General features: G+C 37.6%; 2 protein-coding genes across 3 annotated transcripts; one reads left to right on the top strand and one right to left on the bottom strand.

The window, feature by feature from the left end:
* The first annotated feature begins 7,977 nt into the window (after window positions 1-7,977).
* Window positions 7,978-11,272, top strand: LOC122277610 (WEB family protein At2g38370-like). 2 transcript variants are annotated; one of them, XM_043087682.1, is made up of 2 exons: window positions 7,978-8,477; window positions 9,485-11,272. In XM_043087682.1, the coding sequence occupies exons 1-2, from the start codon at window positions 8,235-8,237 to the stop codon at window positions 10,991-10,993; spliced, it is 1,752 nt and encodes a 583-aa protein (XP_042943616.1). In that variant the 5' UTR covers window positions 7,978-8,234; the 3' UTR covers window positions 10,994-11,272. The 2 variants fall into 2 exon arrangements, with proteins under 2 accessions (XP_042943616.1, XP_042943617.1); XM_043087683.1 differs by having other exon boundaries at window positions 7,985-8,477; window positions 9,488-11,272.
* A 285-nt stretch (window positions 11,273-11,557) lies between these two features.
* On the bottom strand, window positions 11,558-12,163 carry LOC122277131. Its single transcript, XM_043087009.1, has one exon. The coding sequence runs from the start codon at window positions 12,161-12,163 to the stop codon at window positions 11,558-11,560; it is 606 nt and encodes a 201-aa protein (XP_042942943.1).
* Window positions 12,164-27,501: the final 15,338 nt, after the last annotated feature.

Consider the following 27,501-nt stretch of genomic DNA (forward strand, 5'->3'; position numbering starts at 1 on the left):
ACCATACCCTCCCAGTTCCAGATCACCGGCAATCTTATCTGACAAAGATTTGCAAAAAGCTTCCATACCTTTTGAGCATTCGTCCCCTCACATAGAATATGATGCACAGTTTTCACTTGAGGCATGATACAGTAGTGGCATTTAGAGACCAATGGGATGCCCAGACGTTGAATAAAATCATCAGTCAGCATAGCTCCTTGCTTCGCACTCCAACAAAAGAAAGACATTTTCTTGGGTATATCTGCTTGCCAAAGCCACTTTCTCCACTCACATACTTGTCCACGTTGCCTATAAATATCACAGGCAAATTTAGTGGTGAAGTCTCCATCCAAAGAATGCTTCCATACCAACACATCCCTCCCCTACTGAAGCCTTACACCAGATTCAGAAATTAGCTGCAATACCTCGAGCGTGACCAGGTTTTGAATTTCTTCAATTTTTGGCCCCCTATCATCAATTATTTCAACAACCGTCAAATTAGAACTTCCTACCACCGGACAAAGATTCCTCAAATGACCACACCCCATCCAATTATCCATCCAAAAATTTAACTGACCATTCCTAACAAGCCATTGAGAGTTCAACATCACATTTGGCAATAACGTTGTAATTCCCTTCTAGAGCCGAGAACATTTGTTCACCTGAATTAAGTTATAAAATAAAATAAATAAAGTAATGAAAATATAAAATATATTTAATATTTTTGAAGATGGGTCAGTGTTGGGCATGTGTGATGTTGGAGTAGAAGTATGGGAGTTGTCTTTGTTTTAATAGGACAAGTCCCAGTGGGATGCTATGGCAGAGTGCACATACACGATTTTTTAATCACTTAAGTGACTTAAGTCACAAAAACTCACTTAGTCCCCCTTCCCAATATTAATTCCCCCTATCTTACAATAACACAGCCCACAACACCCTCTCATCCATTTACCCTCCGGTTCTACCCGCATTGCTCAATCGGTTTAGACTTTCTCATGATTAAGAACAAATAATCCTAGTCTATGATTCTACATCACGATAAGGCTTCTAGTTTATTCAAATCCTTCTCTCCCTACAATTCTAGGCTTCGACGTATACATATATGGAGATTGGGATTTTGGTTGTTATTTTGTGATGTTGGGGCTATAATACCTTGAATACTTGAATATTTGTTCATATGGGTCTATTTACTCATGTATTGAGAATGATTTTTGGTGGGTTATATCATTATACATTTCAGTTTTAACCAAGTGCCCACCAAGTGTTTGTATTTATATCTCAACCAAACCATGATACTCATTTGCTCATTATTTGACATGTATTCATACTCATACATTAGGTTTATCAAAATGCATGGTTGAGTAAAGATCATAGGGAGTTTTAGTAATGTCAAATCAAGATCTTTCTTAGTATCGTCATCTTGGCACATATAAGTGGTATTTACTCTCTTATGAGTCTTATCAGATTAGTGACAAAAAGGAAAAGTAATGAAGGAGCAGACTGATTTATTTTGTGATTTATTTTGGTATTATGAAATTTAGGGAGAGTTTGAGTAAGTATGTTGTTGAGGGAGAGTTGAATGAATTTGCTACTGAAATGAATTTGTTGAGGGGGTATTGAATGATTTTTTTATGTGTTGTTTAATATTGAATGGGAGAAAGTTTATTTTTGCTGGACATAAATTTGATGTTGGACTAGAACATGCTTAGACTTTGAATTAGATTTTAAATCTTGTGAATTATGATAGTACTAATCTTAGTCATTGTTCTATGCCATTATTTTTTTTATTCTTGAGTATTTGCTTGGAATTTCTAATTGATTTCTTGGTCTACTAGTTATGTTTTGATAGGCCTATATTACATTCATCAAAGTTTATTTTGTCACTAATCCACCAAATGGGGAGATTGTAAATGCAAGAGTTTGTCACCAATTTTTCAAATTGGGAGATTGTAGATGTAAGATTTTGGCTAGGACTAGGTGACTAAATTGATAAGTTTGGATAAGACTAGGTGACTAAAATCATAGAGTTTATCCTATCATTATGTTTGTAATTTTGGATGAATGTTAATTATTTATTGACTTTATCTATAATAGTATTAAGTTTATCTATGAGGTATTAGAGGTCGTTCAAATAAATCATGATTGTGAAAGTTGAGTCCTAAGAAATATGCACTTATCCAGAGAAGAGGTTAAATTGAATCCGTTTCTGTAGAAAGAATTTATCGCAGGTGTTAGCATTCCGTCAGGGGACGTCTTCGAGACAGACTCGCCTCGTCAACAAAATCTTGCTGAGACTAAAGCTGCTTTCAAATTATTTATTTAAGAGATCCTACTGGTTAGGATATGTAGAGATTTAGATTTAGATATTTTCTAGAGTACCTTCCAACGCATATTTTGATGAGAAAAATTTCTTAAAGAATTTTCATATTTTTTTATCTTTCTTCAAGTGTGATCATTTGTAACAGCCCGCTAGAAATTCAATTGTGAAATTTCTATTAACTTTAGGAACCTCGTGAAGACCCCATAAGTTTTCACAAATCCATTAATCGTAAAGGTTTTTGTCTAACTACATAGTTAGTGTTATTATTTACTATAGTATTATAAGTGTGTTTTTGATTATTGGAGATAGTTAGAAGTGTCAAAATGTATTATGGTTTGTGCCATTAGACTCGGATGGTTATTTAAGGTCTTACGGCGCAATAACATTTTTTCATATTTTCAGACAAAACGTCTGTTCAAAACTATAGATATTATTGGATAAAAATATATTAAGCTAATTTTGTGGATATTATTGGACAAAAATATTTTAAACTAATTTCATGGATATTATTGGATAAAAATATCTTGAATTGATTTTTATAGATATTATTAGGTAAGAGAGTCCTACACTCCACTCTCACTCCGGGTAAGAGAGTCCTACACTCCACTCTCACTCCAGCCTCATCTCTTCTATATCTCATCCATAAGTATCTCCAGCCACCCCTCCCCACGAAATTATCTTAATTTATACTTTCCATTAAAAGAATATCAAACACTCTCTCTCGGACAGCTTTTAGGAGTTTTTTTGCACGCCCATTTCGAAGCTTTTGTAAGTGTTTTATCATAAAGTTTCCTTCATATAAGTTGTTCCTTTTTTAATCTAATTTACGTGGATATCTTATTTGTCCCATTTGAAGATCATTTGGTCAGTCAAATATTATGTAAACTATAGAAAGGTCATTCTGGAAGATAAACTGGAGAATATGTTATAGTTTGGAGTTTTTGACCAAGCTAATGGATAGATATTGGTCCGAAATTTTTATGGAGTATTGTTAACATGTATATATGACTATTGGTTGAGGATTTTTGCATGATTAAAGGTTTTTATGAAAGCTTTTTTTAGATTTAGAAACTTAGAAACTGGAAGAGGAAAAACAGTTTCTGTTTTAAGAAAGTTTAACTCTTTGGTGGTCTAAACCTATTCCAATGACTTTGATAATTTTATTGGAGGATCATAAGCATCTTATATACATGTTATATTATTATTTTGAAGATATTTGATGTTAGTTTCAAAGATATGAAATTTTATGCAAAGAGATATTCAGATAAGCCAAAGTGTGGATGTTCTTGGCTAAATTTATGTTTTGGTTAATTTTTAACTATGTGATCTTGAATTAGAAGCTTATATATATTTTAGCATATCTTTTTAAACCACGTGATGGTTTGGTTTGAAGATCACATCTTTATAAGTCATAGATCAAAAGGTTAATCAAAACAAGTTAGAAACAAAAATCAATGGAAATAGCATATGAGAATTTCAGCCCTATGGAGTTTTAATAGTTGTGATTAGTTTTAAATTTTTCTAAATTGATATTTGAGTTAAGGATAAAATTTACATGAGGCATGTAAATTTTGGTGACTTTTGGAGTTAGTATGCAAAATCCTTAAGTTATGGGTAAAACGGTCATTTTCCTACATGTAGAGAGTAAAATAAAAATTTTACTCTTTAAGTTAGTATTTTTCATATTTCAAGTTATTAGTGATTCAGTGCTAACTTTTAGAATCACTAATTACAGTTCCTTGTGATTGCGCTTGAGGTTTTATAAGAAACGCGGAGATCGAAGTAAGTTAGTTTTTAAATTACTAGCAATCTACTGTGTATGTGTGCTAAGTAAACGAACTACAGTGTATGTATGTGTGTTATCATATATGTCATGCCATGCCAAGTTATCACGTAATTGTCTATTATACAGAATTTATTCCGTCATCAATTTTTATTTGTTACATAATATATTCTGTCATGTATTACTGTACCTTACAAGTACGTCATGCTAAGTATGCCATCTATTACATGCATGTCAAGTTATGTAATATTCACTGTTGCAAGTATGTCATGTTAAATATGTTGTCTATTATATGTTATGCCATGTTATTAAATGTTTCTATCTCAAGTTGGTCATGTATTTCAAGTTATGTCCAAGTCACGTTATGTTACGTCAGGGCTTCAGTCCTTTCGTATTCCAGTCACGTTTCATCTTGAGTACATTCAGTTTTGTGGGGTCCACAATATCTGTGGCACACGAAGTATGAGGTCACAACAATTGTGACGCATACACTACGTGAGACACAGCAATTGTGACGAGTAGAATATATGGGGCCACAACAACTGTAGAGTATGTATTTACATGTAGAATACATGAGGCCACAATAACTGTGGAGTATGTATTTAACTGCATTGTGATGTGTATAATACATGAGGCCACAACAACTGTGGAGTATGTATTTTTCATGTTAAGTCAAGTTTGTGTAGAATACATGGAACCACAACAACTGTGGAGTATGTATTTACACGTAGAATATATGGGGCCACAACAACTGTGAAGTATGTATTTTTCACGTTAAGTCAAGTTTCAGAACAAGTTAATGATAAGTCAAGTTTCAGATCAAGTTCATGTCAAGTCAAGTTCAGTTCATGTTTCAATTTAAGTTATGTCAATTATGTTATGCCAAGTTATGCTTTAATTACTTATGAATTTGATTATGCATTTATACTTTTACTGTCATCCATGCATCATTAGCTTGTTTGGAAGTTTTTTGTTAATTTACTGAGATTTGTAATCAAATCTCACTTTGGTAGTCCCAACTACCATTCCCCCCGAATGGTAGATCTTGTTATAGGACTTGAATGAGAATCAGGAGCTGATCAACTAGACACAGTTGACTAAGCAACGGTGTGACGTCAATATTAATATAGTAGTTAACGTAAATTACTACTTGTACGATGGAGTTGCATCTCTAGTACTTTTTGGATCATAACCATTTTGGACTAGTGTTGTGATCTGTTCAATGAGTCTTTATGTATGAAGTATGTTTTAAGCATTTGGGATATTTTCAATTTGGTGCATAGTATTGCTAAAGAAAAAAATTATCCGCTACGAATATTACATAATGTTATATGCATGTTAGGAACATTGCATCTTATATGTCATGAACGGGGGCAGGTAACCTTGTGTTGCATGTCTCGATGCTTCAAATGTCCGTCCGATCCCAAACAGAATTTGAGGGCATCACATCATTGCTCCATGTTGGAGAATTGATTGATCGAGTTTCAAACACTAGAGTTTCAGGAGAAAAGGCCGATATTTGAAGATCGTCAGAAGTTCTGACTGCTACTGCGGTAGACAAACGGGTCGTTTGTTTGGTCAAGTAAGTAAGTCAATTGACAAAAGTTATGTAATTGAGAACAGGTTTTGTAATTTGATTTTCAAATAATAAAATTAACTTTTCTGGATTTGGCTGCCCTTGAGGGTTTTACCTTTAAAGATTTTTTTAAAGGGTTTTCCTTCATAATTAATCTTGGTATTATGCAATTTATTTATTTTATGTTATTGTTTATTTATTAAATAATTGCATGATTGACGACTAACCAATTTGTTGAATGGATTATACTTTCGTGAATTCACATGAGTACTTGGGTAATTTCACTTCCAAAGACAATAAGCTAAACACTGGCAACATTTTTCTTTAACTTGGACTAATCCACATATACCGCCAAGCACTTGTTTCATATTTCTCTTCTAATTCTGTCAAGTGTCATCTATTCCAATAGTCACAACCATCAAAGTCAACTAAAAAATATGGAGATAAACGAATGAATTATCAATAATTCAATAAGCAACGAACTTATAGTAGTGTGTAACTGGAAGCCAATTAATCTATAATAAAATATTCTAAAAAATAATAATGGTATTTATGAAGCATTTCATTACAATAAAAAAGTAGACAAAAGACATTAGACACGAACATACTGAAACAACTTGAAAAATAGAAACATATATCATGTTTATCCATGTGGCAAAGTTGTTCATCTATACGGCTAGCCAAGCATAATAGAAACCATTTTGCCTCCAAAGCGAGTACACTTAGAACAGACGCCACAATGTTACACCTATGGTATGGGTGTGTGCCGAGCAGTGCAGTATGGGTATGAGGGCTTGGTGAGTCGGACCTTTGTGGTGCAAGGGCTTGGCAAGGGTGGCCGTTGTGACACGGCAGTACACAGAGAGACAGAGAGAGAGAGAGAGAGAGAGAGAGAGAGAGAGAGAGAGAGATGGACTTAACTGCGTGCTTGGTGTGGTGGCTCGTGATGGCCTCTATGTGTGGGAGAAAGGAGGCGAAGGAGATGTGGGGTGACACATAACTCAGAGACAAGAGGGAGAGAGTATTGGGCTAGGGGGAAGAAGACGGATGGGTTTTAGGGTAAGTGCCAAAAAGATGTCTTCTCTCCTTTTTTTTTTTTTGGGATTGGATTTAGTAATAATTTGGGCCTAGGGCTTCTAAACGAGCGGGGTCTTGATAGGTAGTCTATGAGAAGTGAAACAGCAATGTTGAGGACCATATGTAATGACGACAGTGTGCAATTCAAATACCACTCATTTAGAACGGGTGGTTTGGATGGGATTAAAACACTTTGTATTAAATCTATATATGTATTTATTTTACAAATTTATAAATAAAATGAAATTTGAATGTAAAGACAAGGCATACTGAACTCCAAATGCGGTCGAAAAAAGAGGAGTCTAGAGAGAGAAGCTCTCGCCTCTCTCTAGAAAGCAAGACAGAAATCCTCCACAGAGGGAGGTGGGAGCCTCGGCTCCTCCCTCCCTCCCCTCTTCCTTTTTCATGTTCTTTTTGCTTTTGTTTTCCTACTTTCCTAGTTTAGTCTGGTTGTGTTTTGTGTCAGCTCTTACATATAAAGGGTGCCGGATGCTCGTCTAGGCCGTTTCTGCAGAACAGGAAGGAGGGGATGGTGGGAGAGAGGTGGTGTGGGACGGAGCTTGATGCTCTGTTTTGGTACGGGCGTTCATGGGTCATTTGTGGATGTCCTGCTCCGGGGATCATTCGGTGGTCCTTCGGCGTAGTTGGTCCTTTTTAGAGGAATGTGGGTGTTTTGTCCTACTCCTCTTTTGGAGGAATGTAGGTGTGGTACTCTTCCTCCTTGAGAGGATAGAGTGTGGTTGTACTCCTCCTCCTTGAGAGGATGGAGCGTGAATGTACCTTTCTTCTTTAGAGAAGAAAGGTGGTTTTTAGCTCTGTCACTTTCTCTTTTGATTGTTGTCAGGAGAGAAGGTGTAGAAGTTTAGACAATGTCCGTCACAAAGAAATTTGTTGACGGGGAAGCTCCTAAGCAGTTGCGTTAATTGACTTATAGTCTGGTTCTCCTGTATTGATAAGTCACAGTTGTAACTTCGTTATGAATGAATGCACTGAAGCATATTTCTATCAAAAAAAAAAAAAGAACTCCAAATGCGCGCATTTTGATGCGAGATTTTTCGACAATGTCAATCGTTGAAAGTAGTTGCTAATTACCATGATACAACCTTTCTTAACGCGTTTTCATGATGTCCTTTAAGGAACCACAGACAGAAGGCCGTTAGACACTCATAATTGGCCGTTGTAACTTCAAACATCAATGCACATCTTTCTCTTTTTCTCTCTTTCCCATTAAGGGCAAAATAGTTGGCACTATTTTCCAACCTCATCCGTTCAACCACCCCCGTAAATTACACCAACATCACGGTCTTTCCCGGGAATTCGCACAGAATGGAAAACCCCACGTACACTAGGAGTTCTATTTCCCTCGCTTCCTCGGATCTCTGTGCAGCGCTCTCTCTCTCATTCCACTAAACACTATCATCACCATTCAGTTGTATACCACAAACAAGTGCTAGGGTTCTGTTTTCGCCCAAATTCTGTTGTTTTTTCTTCGGACACCAATGGCTGTAACCCAAGGAAAAACGGGTGGTTCGAAAACGGAACCAGAATCTACCGCTAGAATCTCAGATTCAGGTATGACAAGTGGTGCAACGGTGTGTGCGAGCGGCAATGTGAAGAACGAGGGCAGTTTCGGATCGCAGATCGATACTTCGGTTCCGTTTGAGTCCGTGAAGGAGGCAGTGAGTCGATTCGGTGGACTGGGTTATTGGAAACCCCACGACAAGAGGCTGGCCGAACCCGAGGTTCTCTCTCTCTCTCTCTCTCTCTCTCTCTCTCTCTCTTCTTTTCTTTTAATTTCTTGCTTTTTTGTATATAACAAAGAGTGGGTTTTTAATTTTGACTTGGAAATAAAAGGTTAGAATGTTTTATCTGTTCTTCAAAGCTGTTGATTTTGCAATGGGTCAAGTTTATTTGTCATCCTCAGAGTAAAAGCAGAGTCGTGAAGTTTATACTCTACATATGATATAGTTTAAAATTCTCGTCTTCACTTAGGTTTCGGGTTTTAGTTCCTGGTTGCTGTTAGTGTTACCTTACGTTCAAGTCATATGCTGCGTGTCAAAGGCGTATGAATAGAGTGCTCCGTCAGCTGTCAAAGCGTACCATGAATGTGTTTTACATGGCGACTGTGATTCATAGGATGACCTTCTTATGTTTGAAAACGGTTCTACTTTGCTAAATCATGTGACAGTAATTAATCTCAACGTGACAGAAAGACTACTGTTCACGGGCAGACTGTTAAAAGGGCAACTGTTAGCACCCCAATGTAGTCCACATTTTGTGCACATCGTTCTTGAGCCTGGTATAATCGATCTAAACTTCTTTTTTTGAAACATCAATGTGGCCGTTTTAGAGTTCATCTCAGCCGTTGTTTTCAGGGAGGGTCTTGGTCAGTTGCTCTGCCTGAAATGCATACATAGAAAGTAAATACGAATTGGGCATCCATGTATAAAAAGTTTTATCATGTTATGGTTAATGTTGCTTATTAAATGCACTGTGGGCTCACTTACCCATGTCCGCCATTAGTGTCTCCTCAATTGGAATGATCCCACTGAGAATCGTGCCTCCGAAGGAGGTGCGTGTTTTTCCCTTACACATTTGGAGTTTCTGATTCTGCGGCTCTCTGAGCTCATTGTTGCCAAAATTATCGTGGAGGTTTTTCCCTTTGACATATGTAGGCATGATGCCTCATTTATATCCATCTGTCTGGTTAATGATACTTGATTGTTTTGTAACAAGTTTTCTCTATTAGCAGCATCGCATGGAAGAGGTTGACGTTACTAAACCAGAGGAAAAGGCAGCACAGTTGGACAAAGACCTTATCCTAAAAGAGAGGAAAACACAGGAGGTCTTGAAAGAACTGGAGTCGACCAAAGCAAGTGTCGAAGAATTGAAATCAAGTTTACCAAAAGAAGCATCTGGATTTAGTTCGACCCTTGAGACAAATATAGATGATAAGAACATGATTCATAAGGTGAAAAAGGAAGATAAGGGAAACCATGTGAATCCGAATTCAGTGGAAGGTTTGAGCTCATGCCCTTGTTCAGCTCCAGGTTTAATCTTGTTGGAACTCAAACAAGCTAAGTTGAACCTCACCAGGAGCACTAATGATCTTTCTGAGATTAGAGCTTCTGTTAAATCGTTTAACAAGAAATTAGACAAGGAAAGGATCTCACTCGGAAAAACCCATGAGAGGTTAACTCTAAGTTCTTCAAAAGTATCCTCTCTTGAGGAAGAGTTAAACCAAACAAGACTAAAGCTACAGTCGGTAAAAGATTCTGAAATTAAAGTTGGTTCTGATCATGCGTTAGATATTTCGGAGGAGCTCCAAAGACTGAGTTCCGAAGCAGAACAATTCAAAAAACTGGGAGAAGCTGCAAAGTCAGAAGTTCTGAGAGCAATGTCCGAGATTGAACAGACAAAAAATAAGATAAAAACAGCTGAAATCAGGTTGGTTGCAGTTCGAAAAATGAAGGAAGCAGCTAGAGCGGCAGAAGCTGTTGCTCTTGAAGATATCAAGGCTCTATCGAACCATGTGACCCCGTCTAGAAACCATTTGCAAAATCCTGACAGAGTAACTCTTTCGTTCAAAGAGTACTCTTCTCTGGCCAGCGAAGCTCAGCAGGCTGAGGAACTTTCTAAGAGGAGAGTAATAGATGCTATGCTTCAAGTTGATGAAGCAAATGTATCCAAAATGGAGATCTTAAAAAGGGTGGAAGAAGCTACAGAGGAAGTTAAAATTAGTAAGGTGGCATTGGAAGAAGCTCTGAACAGAGTGGAAGCTGCAAACAGGGAGAAGCTAGCAGTTGAGGCGGCTCTTCGTAAATGGATACCCGAGCATGGCCAGAGAAGACGTTCTGTCCACAACTCTACCAAGTTTAAGAACTCTTGCCCGTCCCTCCATCGAAGAGAGTCCCACCCACTTCACTTGAACGGGCTGAATCTGGCTAGTGATGGTTCCACACCTGTATTGAAGCCAACACTATCAATAGGACAAATACTAAGCATGAAGCTGCTTATGAAAGAGGAGTTTGAATCAGGGATGCTGGCACAGAGAAGCTCCGTGAAGCGAAAGGTATCACTGGGTGAGATGCTTAGCATACAATACAGTGATCAACCTTCCCTTCGGAAGGCTGAGAGGGAGAAGAGTGGTCGGAAGCAGTTCTCTGCAAAGAGAAAGCAGTCTGGATTTGCTAGGTTCTCCCTACTTTTGGCAAAGCAAAGCAAGAAAAAGAAGAGGCCAACTCCAAACTTGAGGTAACGCGGTAAGTTAATCAAGGTCCCAATTACTTGTAAAAAAAATCAAGATCTCAGTCAAGCACTGACTTAAAATTTATTTTTTCAGTCCCCTTCTTTTCGTTCTGAAGTGCGTTCCTGGTTTAAAATTATGTATGATTGTGGTTCAATATTGGGTATCTCGGCCTGTTATTTGGTATTTCCTTCCTGATTGTGCTGCTTGTAAAGCTGTTCGTTATTTTTACATAATCCTCAACTTTCTCTTATGGCGGGTAAAAAGCCCATATTTGCCTGTTTGGCCTTATTTTATGCTGTGTTCCATTTCTTATGATGCGGAGAAAAATATGTTCCAAGTTGGACTTCTGTTGCTCAAGCAAAAATAAGTCATGTCGTTGCTGATGTGATTGCAATTGCTACAAAAGCTTCGAACTTCATTTCCAATTCCACAACATTTGTTAGAAAATGAACAAAGTACGAGATTTCAGATTTTCCCAAGGAAGAAGAAGAAGAAGAAAAAGAAACAAACCATATGGCAATGTTAGCTTTTTGTTTTTAACCCCACCTTGTGTATCTCTATCCAAGGCATACCTCACAATTCATGTTCAGCTTGAGCGCCGATGAACTCCACCACACTCGAAACAAGCTCCCCAACCTCAACAGGCGCCGTCGTATCGACCACCAATCTTGGGACATCGCCAATATCATAATCCGTACAGCCAGCGTAACCTACCAACAACCTCTCGATATCCCGCCACGTGGCTGGCTTGTGCCAGCTGGCGGTTCCATCAACAGAGGCGCCACGCCGCTCGAGTCTCTTCCTCCACTCTTCTTCGTCAGTGGGTTTGCACTCGACGACGAAGACGCTGGCCCGAGAAGAATCAGCGAGCTGGACAAGGCGGTCGAGGTGGGATTTACGGGAGAGAGGGGAGTCGACGATGACGCTGATGCCGATTCGGAGCTGGGTGGAGGCGAAACGGTAGATGACGTCGTAGGAGAGGTCGTTGAGGAGGTTGGAAGCGGCGGTGGGGGAAAGGGGAAGGAGAGAGCGTTGGAGAGGCAAGGTGGAGTCACGGACGTCGTCTTTGTCAATGAGAGGAATTCTGAGGGATGAGGCTAAAGATTGGGCTAAAGTGCTCTTTCCGGTGCCGGGATGTCCTTTCATTGCTATTATCATTTTCTTCTCTTCTTTTGCCATTCTGTCTGGCGAGTGGAGCAGCAAGATGTGTGGAAAACAGAGTTTAATGCTAATGGGTTAGATTAGGATGGGATTGGAGGATTGTACTGCTTCTATTTTTTTATTTATTCTTTAGATTGTTTTTCAAAGTACACATGTTGATGACATATAATAGATAGATATTGACACGTCACTTAAACAATTTCTTACGAACAGAAATTTAAAAGGATAATTTAAATAAACTAATCACAATCATAAAATATTTTATAAAAACAAATTTATAAAATAGCATATCTTCATATTATGCCTTATATTTACTTTATAATATAAATAAATTTATAATATAAAGTATTATGTTAAATCATATCAATATATAAATTTATTTTTATAATTAAAATATTTTTCTTTTAATTAATACAAAATAATAAAAAACAGAGGGCCAATGAGGTGTATTTTCCTCTCAAACGTGACCGTTGATTGGTACTTTATATTAATTTTCTTGTGTTGCTGTATATAATAATCTTGAGATGAATTAAATTAATAGGTATGTGAAGTCATATAAAATGGTAAATAGTCAATAGTTTAATGGCCTAATAACATATGTCTTAATTTTTCAAATAAAAAATTTGGATTAGAAACCTCCCACTTTTTATATTAAAAAAATACATAAAATGGTAAACAAATTAATAACTTTCGGTACGAATAAACCAGCAAAAATGTTTCAGGAATGACAGCCTAATACAAAAACAATCATTTTCTGTGAGGTGTGTTACTTGTTAATTAAGACTCCCCCCTTGAGTCATGGGCAAACCTACTTGTTTAGTTTATTCAGAAGCAATGTCATGTTCTGACATTAACTTAATGCTTATCCCAAACCCTAGTCAAGGCTTACTTGTGCTCATTTTTCCAAGTTTTATGCTATAAACCATGTTATTTTTTATTACTTTCCTACATAGAAGACAAACGTTCTGCCACTATTTCAAAAAACATAGAATTCTATGTATTTAAAGAAGAGAAAATGAATATGTGGTAAACTGAAAAATATATTATTGTGAAAATTTGTCCTGAAAACGTGAACACAACACGTTACAAACATTTGTTTCAATAAACTAAGAAGCTGTGCAAACTACTTGGCATAAAAGTTGCAAAAAAATAATTCAAATTACAATATTGCAACTTATTTGAATTGTTGTTGTGAACTAAATGCAATCTCTTCATAACCAAAATCCTCTGAGTACATCTCCTTGGACTCCCATTTGGTTTGAATAAGTTGAACTTGGAACTCTGTTGTCACTCAAATTCTCTCCACCAACGAATAATAAATCATGTGAAAAAGCTTTCCTATTAATTCGATTGTGAGTATATGCAACCTTATCACTCGAAGATTTTAGGCATGCCTTATCTCTCCTTTGATTCCCACAATTCTCACTACTTCCGAGCTTTGAGTTGTCAATACCCTCCCGCAAACTATGCCGAGGTTGACGGCAAAGTTTGGTGCAAAACTATTGAAGGGCTGCTTTGGATATAGGTTTAGTGAATAGGTCAGCAAGTTGTTGGGTGACTAGGAGACCAAGAGCAACCCGTTCGTGCACGAAGTGGTAATCCAATTCAATGTGTTTACTGTGTGCATGAAAAACTGGATTAACCGTCATATGAAGAGCATTAAGATTATCACAATATAGTGTAGGAGTAGAAGAAAGGGGAATGTGTAGATCATTCAAAATGAAAGTTATCCATGTTAGTTTAGCTGTTGTATTTGTCATAGCTCGATATTCTACTTCGGTATTAGAGCGAGAAATTGTATGTTGTTTTTTTGGCACACCAGGATATTAGATTTTGTCAAAGAAACGTACAATACATAGTGGTAGAGCGTCTGGTGGTTGGACAACCAGCCCAATCAACATTTGAAAAAGCATAGAGATCATTTGTTGTGTTACAAGTGAAATTCAATGCTAGATAAATTGTTCTTTTCACACACTAAAGGATGCGCCGGACCATTTTCAAATGAGCTGTAGTTGGAGCATGCATGAATTTTGACACATAGTTAACATTGAAAGAGAGGTCTGGTCTAGTAAGAGTGAGGTATTGCAGCTTGCCTACAATTTCTCGGAAATAGCTTGGATCATCTAGAGGCTCAGCATTCAGTGGGGATGCTGCTTTCGATTCAAAGGGAGTACTCGTAGGGTTACAGTCGACCATATTCGTCTTTTCAATATAGTAGGAGCATATTGAGATTGTGACAAATGAAGTTCATCGTTTGTTCTACAAATCTCAATTCCAAGAAAGTGATAGGTTCTAGATCCTTCATGGAAAACTCACTAGTAAGAAGCTGAATAAAAGTGGTGACAAGTTCTAATGTTGATCCTGTGATTAACATGTCATCTGCATAGAGAAGTAGAACTAGTGAGCGAAAATCAGAATGACAAATGAACAAAGATGGATCAGCTAAACTACACACAAACCCATATTTAATCAAAAAAGCACTAAAACGATCAAACTATGCTCATGGTGCCTGCTTTAGCCCATAGAGAGCTCTTTGAAGTTTGCACACATGTGTTGGATATTGAGGATCAGCCATCCCTAGAGGTTGTTCCATGTATATTTCTTCAGAAATTAATCCATGTAAAAAAGAATTTTTGATATCGAGCTATCGAATAGGCCATTTCTGAACAAGTGCAATAATGAGAATCATACGTATAGTTCCTAGTTTAATAACTGGGGAAAAGGTCTCTGTATAGTCTTTCCATCAATTTGATGGTAACCCTTTGCAACCAACCGTGCTTTAAGTTTGTCTAGTGAGCCATCAAGTTTTAGTTTCATCTTAAACACCCACTTTGACCCAATTACATGCATACCAGGAGTCCGAGGAACAACCTTCCAGGTCTGATTTTTATGAAGAGTGTTGCCCAGATGACTAACACAAGAGGGGGTGAATTGGGTTGTATTTAAAAATTAACAGTTATAAATCAAATACACAATATAAAATATAAATAAAATACGAAACAACAATAAATATAAAGGGTAAGGGTAAGAGAGAAGCAAACTCAGTATGTTAAAGAGGTTCAGCCTCATTGTCTACGTCTTCGCCTCAAACTACCCCTTGAGGATCCCCAAATTCACTATTCAACCTCCTTCAGGTGGAGATAGAAACCTATTACACCTATGAACAACACCGCTACAAATGATTCGTGTAGAACACCATTTACACTTGCAATCACGTTATACGTGGTAATTCAATTATTCCCTGTATAGAACATTTTCTACACGCATCATGGTTATACACACTCTTTTACTGATACAAGAGCTGATAGTAGGTAGGTTATCAGAGAACACTCCTCAATGAGTGAAATAAGAACAATAAAACGCAAACTATATCTCTAAGACTCAATGCTTAGAGAAGAGAGAATGAAAATTTTGAATGAATATTATATGCTGTTGGTGTTGTGAATTTGAAACTCTCAAATGATCTATTTATAGGCATATGAGACTTCATATTCAAATTTAAAAATATTCACATGTCAAAGACAACATTATTCACCTTTTCAAAAAATTCAAATAAAAGCTTCTTTTTTTTTCATTTGTTAAAGACAACATCATTCATTTTTCAAAAATTTCAAACCTAGTCTTTTCACTTTTCGCATATGACAAAAGGAGTACACGTTACTTTTCAAAATTTTCAAACAAAATCATCTACCTTTTGCATAAGTTAAAAGGAGCATCAATCACTTTTGAAAATATTCAAATAAAACATGCACATGTGAAAGATGACAATCAATCATCTTTAATATTTTCAAAATTTTCAAATAAGTATTTTAATGCTTTATGATAAAATATTAATTTTGAGTCTTAATCCTAATTTCAAATTTTTAAGAGATTTATAACATTACTACATGATTTTAATGTAAACTTGTTCCCTTCTTGCTCATGCTTCGTTCCTTGATGTGCTTGACTCCATTGTGTAGACAATTTGAACTTGAGACTCATTTATTCGTTGAATTCATTTGTTACCATCAAAATCAATGTGTAGATATAAAATTATATGAAGTTTGAAACATTGAGTTCAACAAAGAGCAGTAAGCTCCTTATCCATTACTCCATTGCTGCTTTCCATCCTAGATGATTTAAAACAATTCAAATATTATGAGGCTCACGAGGAATGGAAGAAGTTAAGATAGTCAAGGCATATTTTTTTTTTATCTAGTTGTGAGTTGTCAATTGGGGTTGGGGGAGGGGGGGGGGGGGAGGGGGGTAACCGTGTCTTCTGTTTGTGGGATAAGTTGGTCCAGATTGGATATGGTTGGTTGTATTTTGGATGGGGACTCAGAGTGGATATTGGAAGAAGTTGTTGGTGAAATGGAAGGAGAGGGTATCTCGAATTGATTGTGGTTTGTTGTTGTGGTGACCAAGGGCAAAGGACTCGTACACAAAGGTAATTCATAAAGTGGTGATTATCCTGTAGAAGTAACAAGATTAGTTATTGGTGGTAACCAGGAATCAAATATGGATAAAACATGAGAATTTGTAAGAATTTTTCTGGTGGAGTTTGAGTCCTTATAGGGGAACATCATCTCATCAAAAACCACATGGCGTGACACAAAAAATATTTTGCTTATTGGCTGAAAGCATTTATATCCTTTATATTTGTCACTATAGCCCACAAAAACACATGGCTCTATTTTAAGATCAAATTTATTAAGTTTTGTGTCCCACGTGTAAGGAAAGCATTTTGACCCAAAGACTCTTAGTGTAGTGTATATCGACTTTGATCCATGTAATTTGAAATATGGTGTTTCAAAATTAAGAGCAGATGTAGGGAGTCAATTAATAAGATATACAACAGTCATGAATGCTTCAACCCATAAAAATAAAGGAGTGCCACTGTGAAATATCATGGTCATACCTAATTCTCTTATCATTCTATGATAACGTTCAACCATACAAGTCTGCTCTGGAGTATAAGGACAGGAAATCTGATGAACTATGACTGTTGCAAGAAAATGTGAAGACAATTTTTTTTGTTCAAAAACTCACATCTTCCATCTGAAGGGAAAACTTTGATATGTGCATTATATTGTCTTGTGACATACTGTTCAAAGTTGAGATAAGCATAAAAAAAATTAGATTTATTTTACAACGGTATTATCCATGTATATTTAGTAAAATCATCCACTAAATAGGCATAATAGCAAAAATTTTCAAGAGTAATAGTAGCAACTTCCATAAGATGAAGAAATATGGGAAGCCTCCTCAACAAGCTAGTATGAGTGTTCCAAATGGGCCTAAGAAGGAAGTTTTTAAGGGAAATTGTAACTTTTGTCATTTGTTTGGGCACAGGAGGATTGATTGTAGGAGATTTAAGGCTTGGTTAGATAAGAAAGGTACATGTTCGCTACTAGTGTGTTTTGAGTCTAATCTAGTTGATGTACCTTCTGATACTTGGTGGCTAGATACTAGTGCAACCATTCACACTACAAATTCTTTGCAAGAGCTAAGGAATCGCAGAAGACCAAATGACACAAAGTTAGTAGTAAATATGGGCAATGGGATGAAGGTTAAAGTTGAACACATTGGTACAGTTAGACTTATTTTGGCTTCTAAACATGTTTTGAACTTATTTGATGCTGCTTTTATACCTTCCATTAGAAGAAATCTAATCTTTGTGTCTGTTTTGGACAAATGTGGATATGTTTTTTTATTTTGGAAATGGAAAGGCTACAATCTTTTATGACTATGTTATAGTTGACACTGCTACCTTGTATGATGGTTTATATAAAATTGACTTACTTCCTGCTTTAAATCCTGCTTCTTCTAGTGTTTCTGTTGTGAATACTGTAGTTGGCTCTAAACGTACTAAATCCAATAAGAATTCTTCCATGTTGTGGCACAAAAGGTTGGGTCATATTTCTAGAGAAAGAATGGAAATGTTGATTAAAGATGGCATTCTAGTTGACTTGGATTTTTCTGATTTTGAAACTTGTGTTGCTTGTATCAAAGGGAAACTTCCAACGAAAACCAAAAAGCAAAAGATCAGTAGAAGTCAGGAGAGTCTAGATTTAATTCATACTGATATTTGTGGTCCCATTTTACCTGCCGCTTTGGGAAATTATAGATACTTCATTACCTTTATTGATGATTATTCTCGTTATTGTTGTATTGAACTCATTCGAGAAAAATTAGACTCATTAGAAGCTTTTAAGGCTTTCAAGGCTACTGTGAAACTCCAGAAAAATAAGAAAATCAAAGCAGTAAGATCAGATAGAGGAGGTGAGTTTTATGGGAGATATGATGAAACTGGTAGAAATCCTAGACCTTTTGCTAGATTTCTCGAGGCATGTGGTATCAAGACTCAGTACACAATGCCTGGAACTCCTCAACAGAATGGTATTGCAGAAAGAAGAAATTGTACTCTTATGGATATGATGCGGTGTATGCTTAGTCATTTCACTTTGCCTGAATTTTTGTGGGGTGAGGCTTTAAAAACTGCTACATATATTTTGAATCAAGTGCCAAGTAAATCAGTTCCTAAAACTCCATATGAGTTATGGTCAAGTAAAAGACCTAGTTTGCATCATTTCCGTATTTGGGGCTGTAAAGTGAAAATAAGGCCTTATAATCCTTAGCACAAGAAACTTGATCCTAAAACCATTTCTAGTTATTTTGTTGGTTATTGTGTGGGATCAAGAGGCTCTAGATTCTATTGCCCTTCTAATGTTATTAGAATTATTGAATTTGATCGAGCCATCTTCTTTGAGGATGTTAGTGACAGTGGGAGTTCAGTGACACGTGAAGTTGTATTTAGAGAGGAGCGTGTTGTTATACCTGTTCAGGTTACTTCCCCATCAGTTGTTGCACCACCATTGACAAAGGGAACCAGTACTATTGTCCAAGACTAGGTTGTTGACACTATAGCTGATGTTGATATGAGAACAGATGATATTGTTTTGAGGAGATCACAGAGAAGTCGTAGACCAGCAATTTCTGATGATTATATTGTATATTTGCAGGAGCATGAGTTTAATACTAGTATGTCTCTTGATCTAGCCTCTTTTAATAAGGCCATTGATAGTCCTCAATCTTCATATTGGATAGATGCTATGCATGATGAGATGGCATCGATGTGTCAAAACGGTGTATGGAACTTAGTTGAACTACCATGTGGCTATAAGCCAATTGGTTGCAAATGGGTTTTTAAGACCAAGTATAATTCTGAAGGTTAAGTAGAAAGGTATAAAGCTAGGCTTGCTGCTAAGGGCTTTAACCAAAGAGAAGGTATTGATTATAAAGACACTTTCTCGCCTGTTTCTACCAAAGATTCTTTTCGGATTATTATGGCATTGGTAACTCAGTTTGATCTCGAGCTGCATCAAATGGATGTCAAAACAGCTTTTCTCAATGGACATCTATTTGAGGATGTGTACATGAAGCAACCAGATGGTTTTCAAGTGGAAGGAAAGGAACACATGGTATGTAAGCTTAATAAGTCTATTTATGGGCTTAAGTAGGCATCGAGACAATGGTACCTGAAGTTTGACAAGATTGTTACCTCTTGCGATTTCAAGGAGAATCTTGTTGATCAATGCATATATTTAAGGATCAGTGGGAGTAAGTATATCTTTCTTGTTCTTTATGTTAATGATATCTTACTCGCCACAAATGACATTGAGCTTCTGTTGGAGACAAAACACATGTTGTCATCTCATTTTGATATGAAAGATCTTGGTGAGACCTCTTATGTTTTGGGCATCCAGATTTTTCATGAGAGAACTAAAGGCGTTCTCGGATTGTCTCAAAAAACCTACATTGATCGAGTTCTAAGTAGGTTTAATATGCATTCTTGTTCTCCTGGGAAAGCACCTATTGTAAAAGGTAATAAGTTTTTTAAGTCTCAATGCCCTTAGAATGATAATGAAAGGACTCAAATGCAAATGATTCCCTATTCATCAGTTGTGGGCAGTTTGATGTATGCTTAAGTATGTACACGACCTGATATTGCTTATGTTGTTGGTGTACTTGGAAGATACTTGCGTGATCCTGGTTTGGCTCACTGGAAAGCTGCAAAGAAAGTATTTAGGTACTTGCAAGGCACTAAAGATCTAGTGCTTACATATCGACGATTTGACATTCTTGATATAGTTGGATATTCTGATGTCGATTTTGCAGGTTGTTTAGATGACAGGAAATCCACTTCTGGTTATGTTTTTATGATGGCAAGAGGAGCTGTTTCTTGGAAAAGTGTCAAACAGACACTTACAGGTTCCTCTACAATGGAGGCAGAGTACGTAACTTGTTATGAGGCTACATGTCAGGCTATATGGTTGCGAAATTTTATCTTGGGGCTAGGTGTTGTGAACACCATTTCGAGGCCGCTGAAGATATTTTGTGACAATTTTGCAGCAATTGCTTTTTCTCGAAACACCAGAAACTCTTCTCGTTCCAAACATATTGATATTAAGTATTTGTTTGTTAGAGAGAAAATAGCCGAGTCTTGTATTTGTGTTGAGCATGTTTTCACAGAACACATGTTAGCTGACCCACTAACTAAAGGTTTAGCTCCAAAATTGTTTCAGGAGCATGTGACTCATTTGGGATTGTTAGAGTCTTCTATTGTAATTAGTTAGTGGGAGTTATGTGATCATTGAATGTTTGCTTATATTGTTTATGCTCATATTCTGTTTTAAATATATCCATGTTAATGTATGCCTGAGTCACGCGCATTTTGGACAGGGCGTACTTTATGTATTGAGATATTTTGATTAGTTTCATGCCTGAGTCACGCACATTTTGGACAAGGCGATTGTTTATGTAATGAGACATTATATTTGGTCTCATGCCTGAGTCACGCGCATTTTGGACAGGACATACTTTATGTACTGAGATATATTGATTAGTCTCGTGTCTGAGTCACGCGCATTGTGGACAAAGCTTACCTGTCAGAGATAATCTATTTAGTCTATGCCTGAATCATGTGGTTGTGAGTATAAGATCATGTTGATATAGTCACTAGACTAGGTGTTGCAACTGCATTTTGGACAAGGCTTATTGTTTTAAAGACATTCAGATTTGTCTCTGAGGCTTCTTCTGAAAATGTGTGTTTGCGTTTATGTTGTGATTAATTATAATGTTGTCCAAGAGGGAGATTGTTGTATTTGTTTCTAATGGACTAGCATTATAGTTTAATCATTGAGCCCATAATGGGATGGACCATTTTATAGATACATGGAGACCCCTACTCTTGCCCCAATTAAATAGAACTAACCCATTGAGTTCTATTAGTGTTTAGCTGGCCCTTTTGGCCCTTTTATCTCATCTCTTTGAAAATGAGGGCTTAGATACGTATTTGAAACTAACAGAAAAATGGGTAGAGAGTAGCTTGCTCCATAGAAACAAAGCTTTCTTTTCTATTTTATAGGAACTCTTAAAGCTCCATGGAAAACTCATCACAAATGTTTGGAGGTATGTTTTCTTGTTAATTTTCTTCACAGTTTTGACAAGAGATCTTGGTGATCTCGGATTTATTCAAAATCCAACATCTTATTGTTTCTTCTCTGTTTGTGCGTGTGTTTTGGGGTCTAATAACTGGACTAGAATCTAGGAGAGTTCATATTATAGTGGTTGAAGGTTACCTGCAAAGCAAGACGCTTGTGATTGCACAGTTAGAAGCCTTTTTGGGCTTATTCATTAATCAAATAGAATGATCCAAAGCCCCTATTCCAGCATTTGTATTTAGAGTTAGTTGAGCCTTAATTATGGGGTTGATTAGGCTTGTTGTAAGAGGCTTATAACTTTATATTGGCACTGATTATCAACAAGCTGCTTAAGAGTTCCGAAGATTTTACAATTCTAGATCATTAGCTAGAAGAAGTCCTAAACAAGAAAAGTTTTAACTAGCACTTGGTTTCACAATTGCATAACATCTTAAAACCATAGCCAATGTTGAGGTGATTTGACAAATAAGCGAACACCAAGGAGGATAGTGTTTTTAGCTTATTTGAACAAAGAAAGCAGCCCCAACTTACTATAAGTATGTGGGAATACAACATATTTCATTTGAATTGAATTAACTTAGCTACATCTTTCACTTCCATTATCAGTGTAGGTTTAACATGCCGTCCCTTGGCATGCATCTTAAGCTTATAAGAGATTTAAAACATACAGTTTCAATGAAAAACACCACACCTTTTCATTGATCTTTTAACCAAATATATACAAGTGCAGAAGCTGTTTTTGGTAACTACATATACACGAAAACTAGTATTGTGCAAGAATAAATTTTACAATAAATGAAAATATTTATAGTGAATGGAAACAGCTAGGATTCTATATTTGAGCTTGATTTGGTTGACTTAGCTGATTTGAACTTGATTCAGTTTTCTGGCCATGATTGTTGGAATTCTCCTTAATACGCCCCCACAAGATAGGGCTTCCATCGGCAAGACCAATCTTGGATCGAAGAAGTTCAGTACGTTGCCTAGACAATGGTTTGGTCAATAAGTCTGCAAGCTGGTCCTGGGTGTGTACATGTTTGACATGGAGAGTCCCTTTTTGAACCAAGTCATGAACAAAATGAAGATCTATTTGAATGTGCTTCATGCAAGAATGATAAACTGGATTAAAACTTAGATGAGTGGCTCCAAGGTTGTCACATAACAGAGAAGGTGGATCTTTGAGAGGAAAACCAAGTTCACTGATAAGGCCAAGTAACCACACTGTTTCCGAGGCTGCATTAGCTAATGATCTGTATTCAGCTTCTGTAGAAAAGCATGCAACAGCCCTTTGTTTCTTGGAGCTCCAGGAGATTGGGTTGGTACCAAGAAAACTAATATAGGCTGAGGTAAAGGAACGATCATCAACATTCCCAGCCCAACCAGCATCGGAGTATGTCATAAGATGCCAAGGAGTGTCCTTTCGGAGCTGAATGCCGTGAAAGATGGTTTGCTTCAGATATCGAAGTAACCTTTTTGTTGCTGTCCAGTGTGTAATGGTGGGCTTGTGCATAAATTGAGATAACTTGTTAACAGCGAAGGATATATCGGGACGAGTAAGTGAAAGATATTGAAGACTCCCAATAACTTGTTGAAATTCAGTACTATCAAAGGAAGCAGTACCATCAACCAATTTTAAGGATGTACTAGTAGATAAAGGAGTAGACACATCCTTAGCACCAGCCACGTTGGTTTTGGACAGCAAGTCACGGATATATTTATGCTGGGATAGAAACAAACTTGCACGGGTTGGGATAACTTCCACACCCAAAAAATAGTGAAGGGGGCCCATGTCTTTCAAAGAGAATCTAACACCAAGTTGCTGAATGATAGAGTGGACAAAACTAGAATCATTTCCAGTAAGCACAAGGTCATCCACATAGACCAAAAAATAGCATATAATCGAGCCACTTCGATAAATAAAGAGAGACGAATCAGCCTTAGAGTTATGAAAGCCAAGGTGAACAAGTGCATCCCTGAGTGTGGAGTACCAGGCCCGAGGGGCCTGCTTAAGGCCATAAATTGCTTTTCGTAATTTGCATACATGATTGGGTTTAGACAGATCCTTGAACCCTGGAGGTTGACTCATATACACATCCTCAGGCATGTCCCCATGCAGAAATGCATTGTTCACGTCCATTTGTCTTAGAACCCAGCCTTGCATAACAGCAACTGTAAGAACAGATTGAATAGTGGCAGGCTTTACAACGGGACTAAAAGTCTCCGTGTAATCAATCCTGGGCCTTTGATTATACCCTTTCACAACAAGGCGGGCTTTGTATCGGTCTATCGAGCCATCAGCCTTTCGCTTAACCCGAAACACCCACTTACAACCCACGGGATTTGAGCCAACTGGAGGGGAAACTAAGTCCCATGTGCCTTGTCTCACAAGAGCAGTGAGCTCCTCGGATATGGCAGCACGCCATTGAGGCGTGGATAAGGCTTGGGTCACACACGTTGGTTCAAGACACGGGGGAAGGGGATGTTTGGTGACAACATTGAGTTGTTTGGGTTAGAAGATATTATTCATAGATCTGGTGGTCATGGAGTGTGTGCGTCGTGTGGAGTTGGGAAGTGACCGAATAGGTTCGGAGTGAAAAACAGGGGAAGGGGAAGAGGGAGATGTACGAGGAGCAGATTACAATGGGATTCAAGCACAGGTACAGGCAATAGAGATGTAGAATCCGAATGATTGTGAGAATCTAGAATTTCATTAGAAGGGGATATAGGGATATTACCTGGAGGAGATGAGACCACAGCGGAGACAGTTTCCGAGACCACTGGGACGACATGCGATGGCGGCAGTGAGGAGACTGCAGGTGCGAGCGGAACGACATCGTGTGGGTGTGGCACGCCAGATGGAGAAGAAGAAGATGAAGTCGGAGAGGAACCGAGGGAGGCTAGGGTTCGAGCTTCATCAAAAAGGACATGCCAAGAGGTGTAAATTTTCTGGGTAATGGGCTCAAGACATTTGTATGCGTTTTGGGTTGTAGAATACCCAATGAACGGGTTGGACTTGGGCTGTAGTTTGTGGGTGTTATAAGGCCTAGTAAGGGGAAAACAGAGACATCCAAAAATTTTAATTTGAGGTAGTTTGGTTTTTGACCAAAAAGAGCCTCAAATGGGGATTTATGTTGAAGAAGAGGGGTGGGTTGACGGTTTATGAGATATGTGGCAGTTTGGAAGGCATGGGGCCAATATGAGAGAGGAAGATTGGCATCATGAAGTAAGGTAAGACCAGTCTCAACTAAGTGACGATGACGACATTCGAAAACACCATTTTGTTTAGGGGTGTGAAGGGCAGTAGTGTAGTGACTAATGCCATGGAGAGAGAGAAATGGTTTGAGACCGATATATTCGCCATCATTGTCGGAATAGAGACTTTTAATTTTTGCTTGAAAACGCTTTTCAACGAGAGTTTTGAATTGAGGAAAAATGGTTTTAACACAAGACTTTGCATTGATGGGATAGAACCACATATATTTAGTGTAATGGTCAATAAAAAGTAAATAAAAACGAGAATCATCAAGACCAAGACAATGAGCAGGTCCCCATACATCAGTATAAATAAGATCTAGAGGAGCATTACTCTAAAAGCTCGTGGATCGAAAAGGTTGTTGATGAGCTTTATTAATAGAACAAGAGGAACACAAAGAGTTCATTGTTTTATTCATAACAAGAAGTGAAAAATTTTTGACAAGATGTTGGACAATTTTAGATGGCGGATGTCCAAGATGCTTGTGCCACCCATCAAACGAGGTCTGTTCATGCACGTTAGCCACCATTTGGGAAGATGAGCCCACCAGTGATTTCGAAAAAATGTAAACGCCGCTTTCACATGCACCTCTTAGTAGGGACGCCCCCGTAATCTGATCCTTCACAAGAAAATAAGAAGGGTGAAACTCAACAAAAACATTATTTTGAGAGGTGAAATGATGAACGGAAATTAAATTTTTGCAGATATTAGGGACACAAAGAGTATCTCGAAGAATAAAAGTCCGATTTGGAGAATTTAAAGTCAATGAACCAATATGTGAGACGGCCAAACCTGACCCATCACCAATAACAACTTCATCAGTGCCATCATACTCAGAGTGAATAGATATATTTGCCAAGTCACCAGTAATATTGTGAGAAGCAGCGGAGTCAAGAAGCCATTTTTTATCCTGTTGATTTGACGTAGTTGCACAGTTGACCGTGACTTCAGATGGGTGAAGCTGGGGACAAGACTTGGCAATGTGGCCCATTTGATCACAAAATTGGCATTTCAGTTGATAATGGCGCTGGTTGGACGGATTAGAGGGCTTGCGATTTTGCTGGGCTTGAAAGTTGCGATTTTGGCCTTGAGGTCGAGAAGGCCCACTGGCCTTATACGTGGCTTTTGATTGAGACCCACCAGACTTCGGCTTGTTGCGATAAGAGAAGTTCGCAGAAGCTACAAGTTGCTGGGTTTTCATCTCCAGACGCCGCAGATAGCTTTCATGCCCCACAAGGATGTCGTGCAATTCTTCAAAGGCCAAGGATGTTTCCCGGGCACAAATCGACGCTGCAATTTCCCTGAAATCAGAACCCAATCGTTAAGAACATAAAGGGTAAGATCATCATCAGAGATGGGATGATCGATAAGGGCGATTTCATCGGCAAGGGCTTTCACCGCATGCAAATAATCAGGGATGGAACGAGTTCCTCGTTGAATCAAGGTAAGTTCTTCCTTGAGTTGCATGGCTCGGCTTCTAGATTTACTGGCATACATATGATTCAATTTTTGCCAAGCCTAATGGGAGGTTTTGGCAGTGGCAATGAGGGGAGTAATGATGGTGGAGGTTGAAGCCAGAATAGCACTTAGGATTAATTTATCCTGACGAACCCAGTGAGTTTTATTTAACTCGATGGAAGAAGTGCCGACAGGGGAGGGGCACTGTGAAATGCCATTGACATAGTCCAGGAGATTATAGCCGATGAGGAGAGCTTCAAATTGAGCTCTCCATTGAGGGAAGGTAGATGGTGTCAGTTTCTCATTGATCTGTGTAGAGATATTGAGAGCGATGAGGGCATTTTCAGTGGGTGAGATGGGATGAGAGTGGGGTGGATGAGTAGAAGTTTGTTCCGATGAGGAGGCCATCTTAGAGAGTAGGATCTGTTTGCTCGTGAGAGAACGGCTCTTTGGATACCATATAAGAGATTTAAAACATACAGTTTCAATGAAAAACACCACACCTTTTCATTGATCTGTTAACCAAATATATACAAGTGTAGAAGCTGTTTTTGGTAACTACATATACACGGAAACTAGTATTGTGCAAGAATAAATTTTACAACAAATGAAAATATTTACAGTGAATGGAAACAGCTAGGATTCTATATTTGAGCTTGATTTGGTTGACTTAGCTGATTTGAACTTGATTCAGTTTTCTGGCCATGATTGTTGGAATCCTCCTTAATAAAGCTCAGTGTTTAGCTTCTACTCCTTGTACCATTTAGATATCTTTAGCGGAAAAATCTAGTTACAAGTATAATTGTGCACTAATATGTACACCAATGTAATGTGATTGGTCAAAAAGTAAATTTTATAAAAAACAGTGCTAATTTAAATTTTGAATGTGAAGGAATCAGTATTGGTATGCAGATTAGTGCGTAAGTTTGCTTGTACGTAGCAAAACTCATCTTTACCATCATGGAATGTCTTGCCACTAGTTTCTGATTTTTCTAATAATTTTAAAATCCTTCTCAGAAATTATTATGAGTTATGGTCTGAGTATGTTTCACTTGGAATTAATTTTCCATATCGAGGTTATGATATTTTTGTTGAACATATGCGACTTCAGGCACAATGGAGGTGAGAGTTGGGCTCTTACTTCTTGTAGTGTTATGTTCAAC

This window comes from Carya illinoinensis, chromosome 9 (assembly GCF_018687715.1).
Source record: "Carya illinoinensis cultivar Pawnee chromosome 9, C.illinoinensisPawnee_v1, whole genome shotgun sequence".
NCBI lineage: Eukaryota > Viridiplantae > Streptophyta > Magnoliopsida > Fagales > Juglandaceae > Carya > Carya illinoinensis.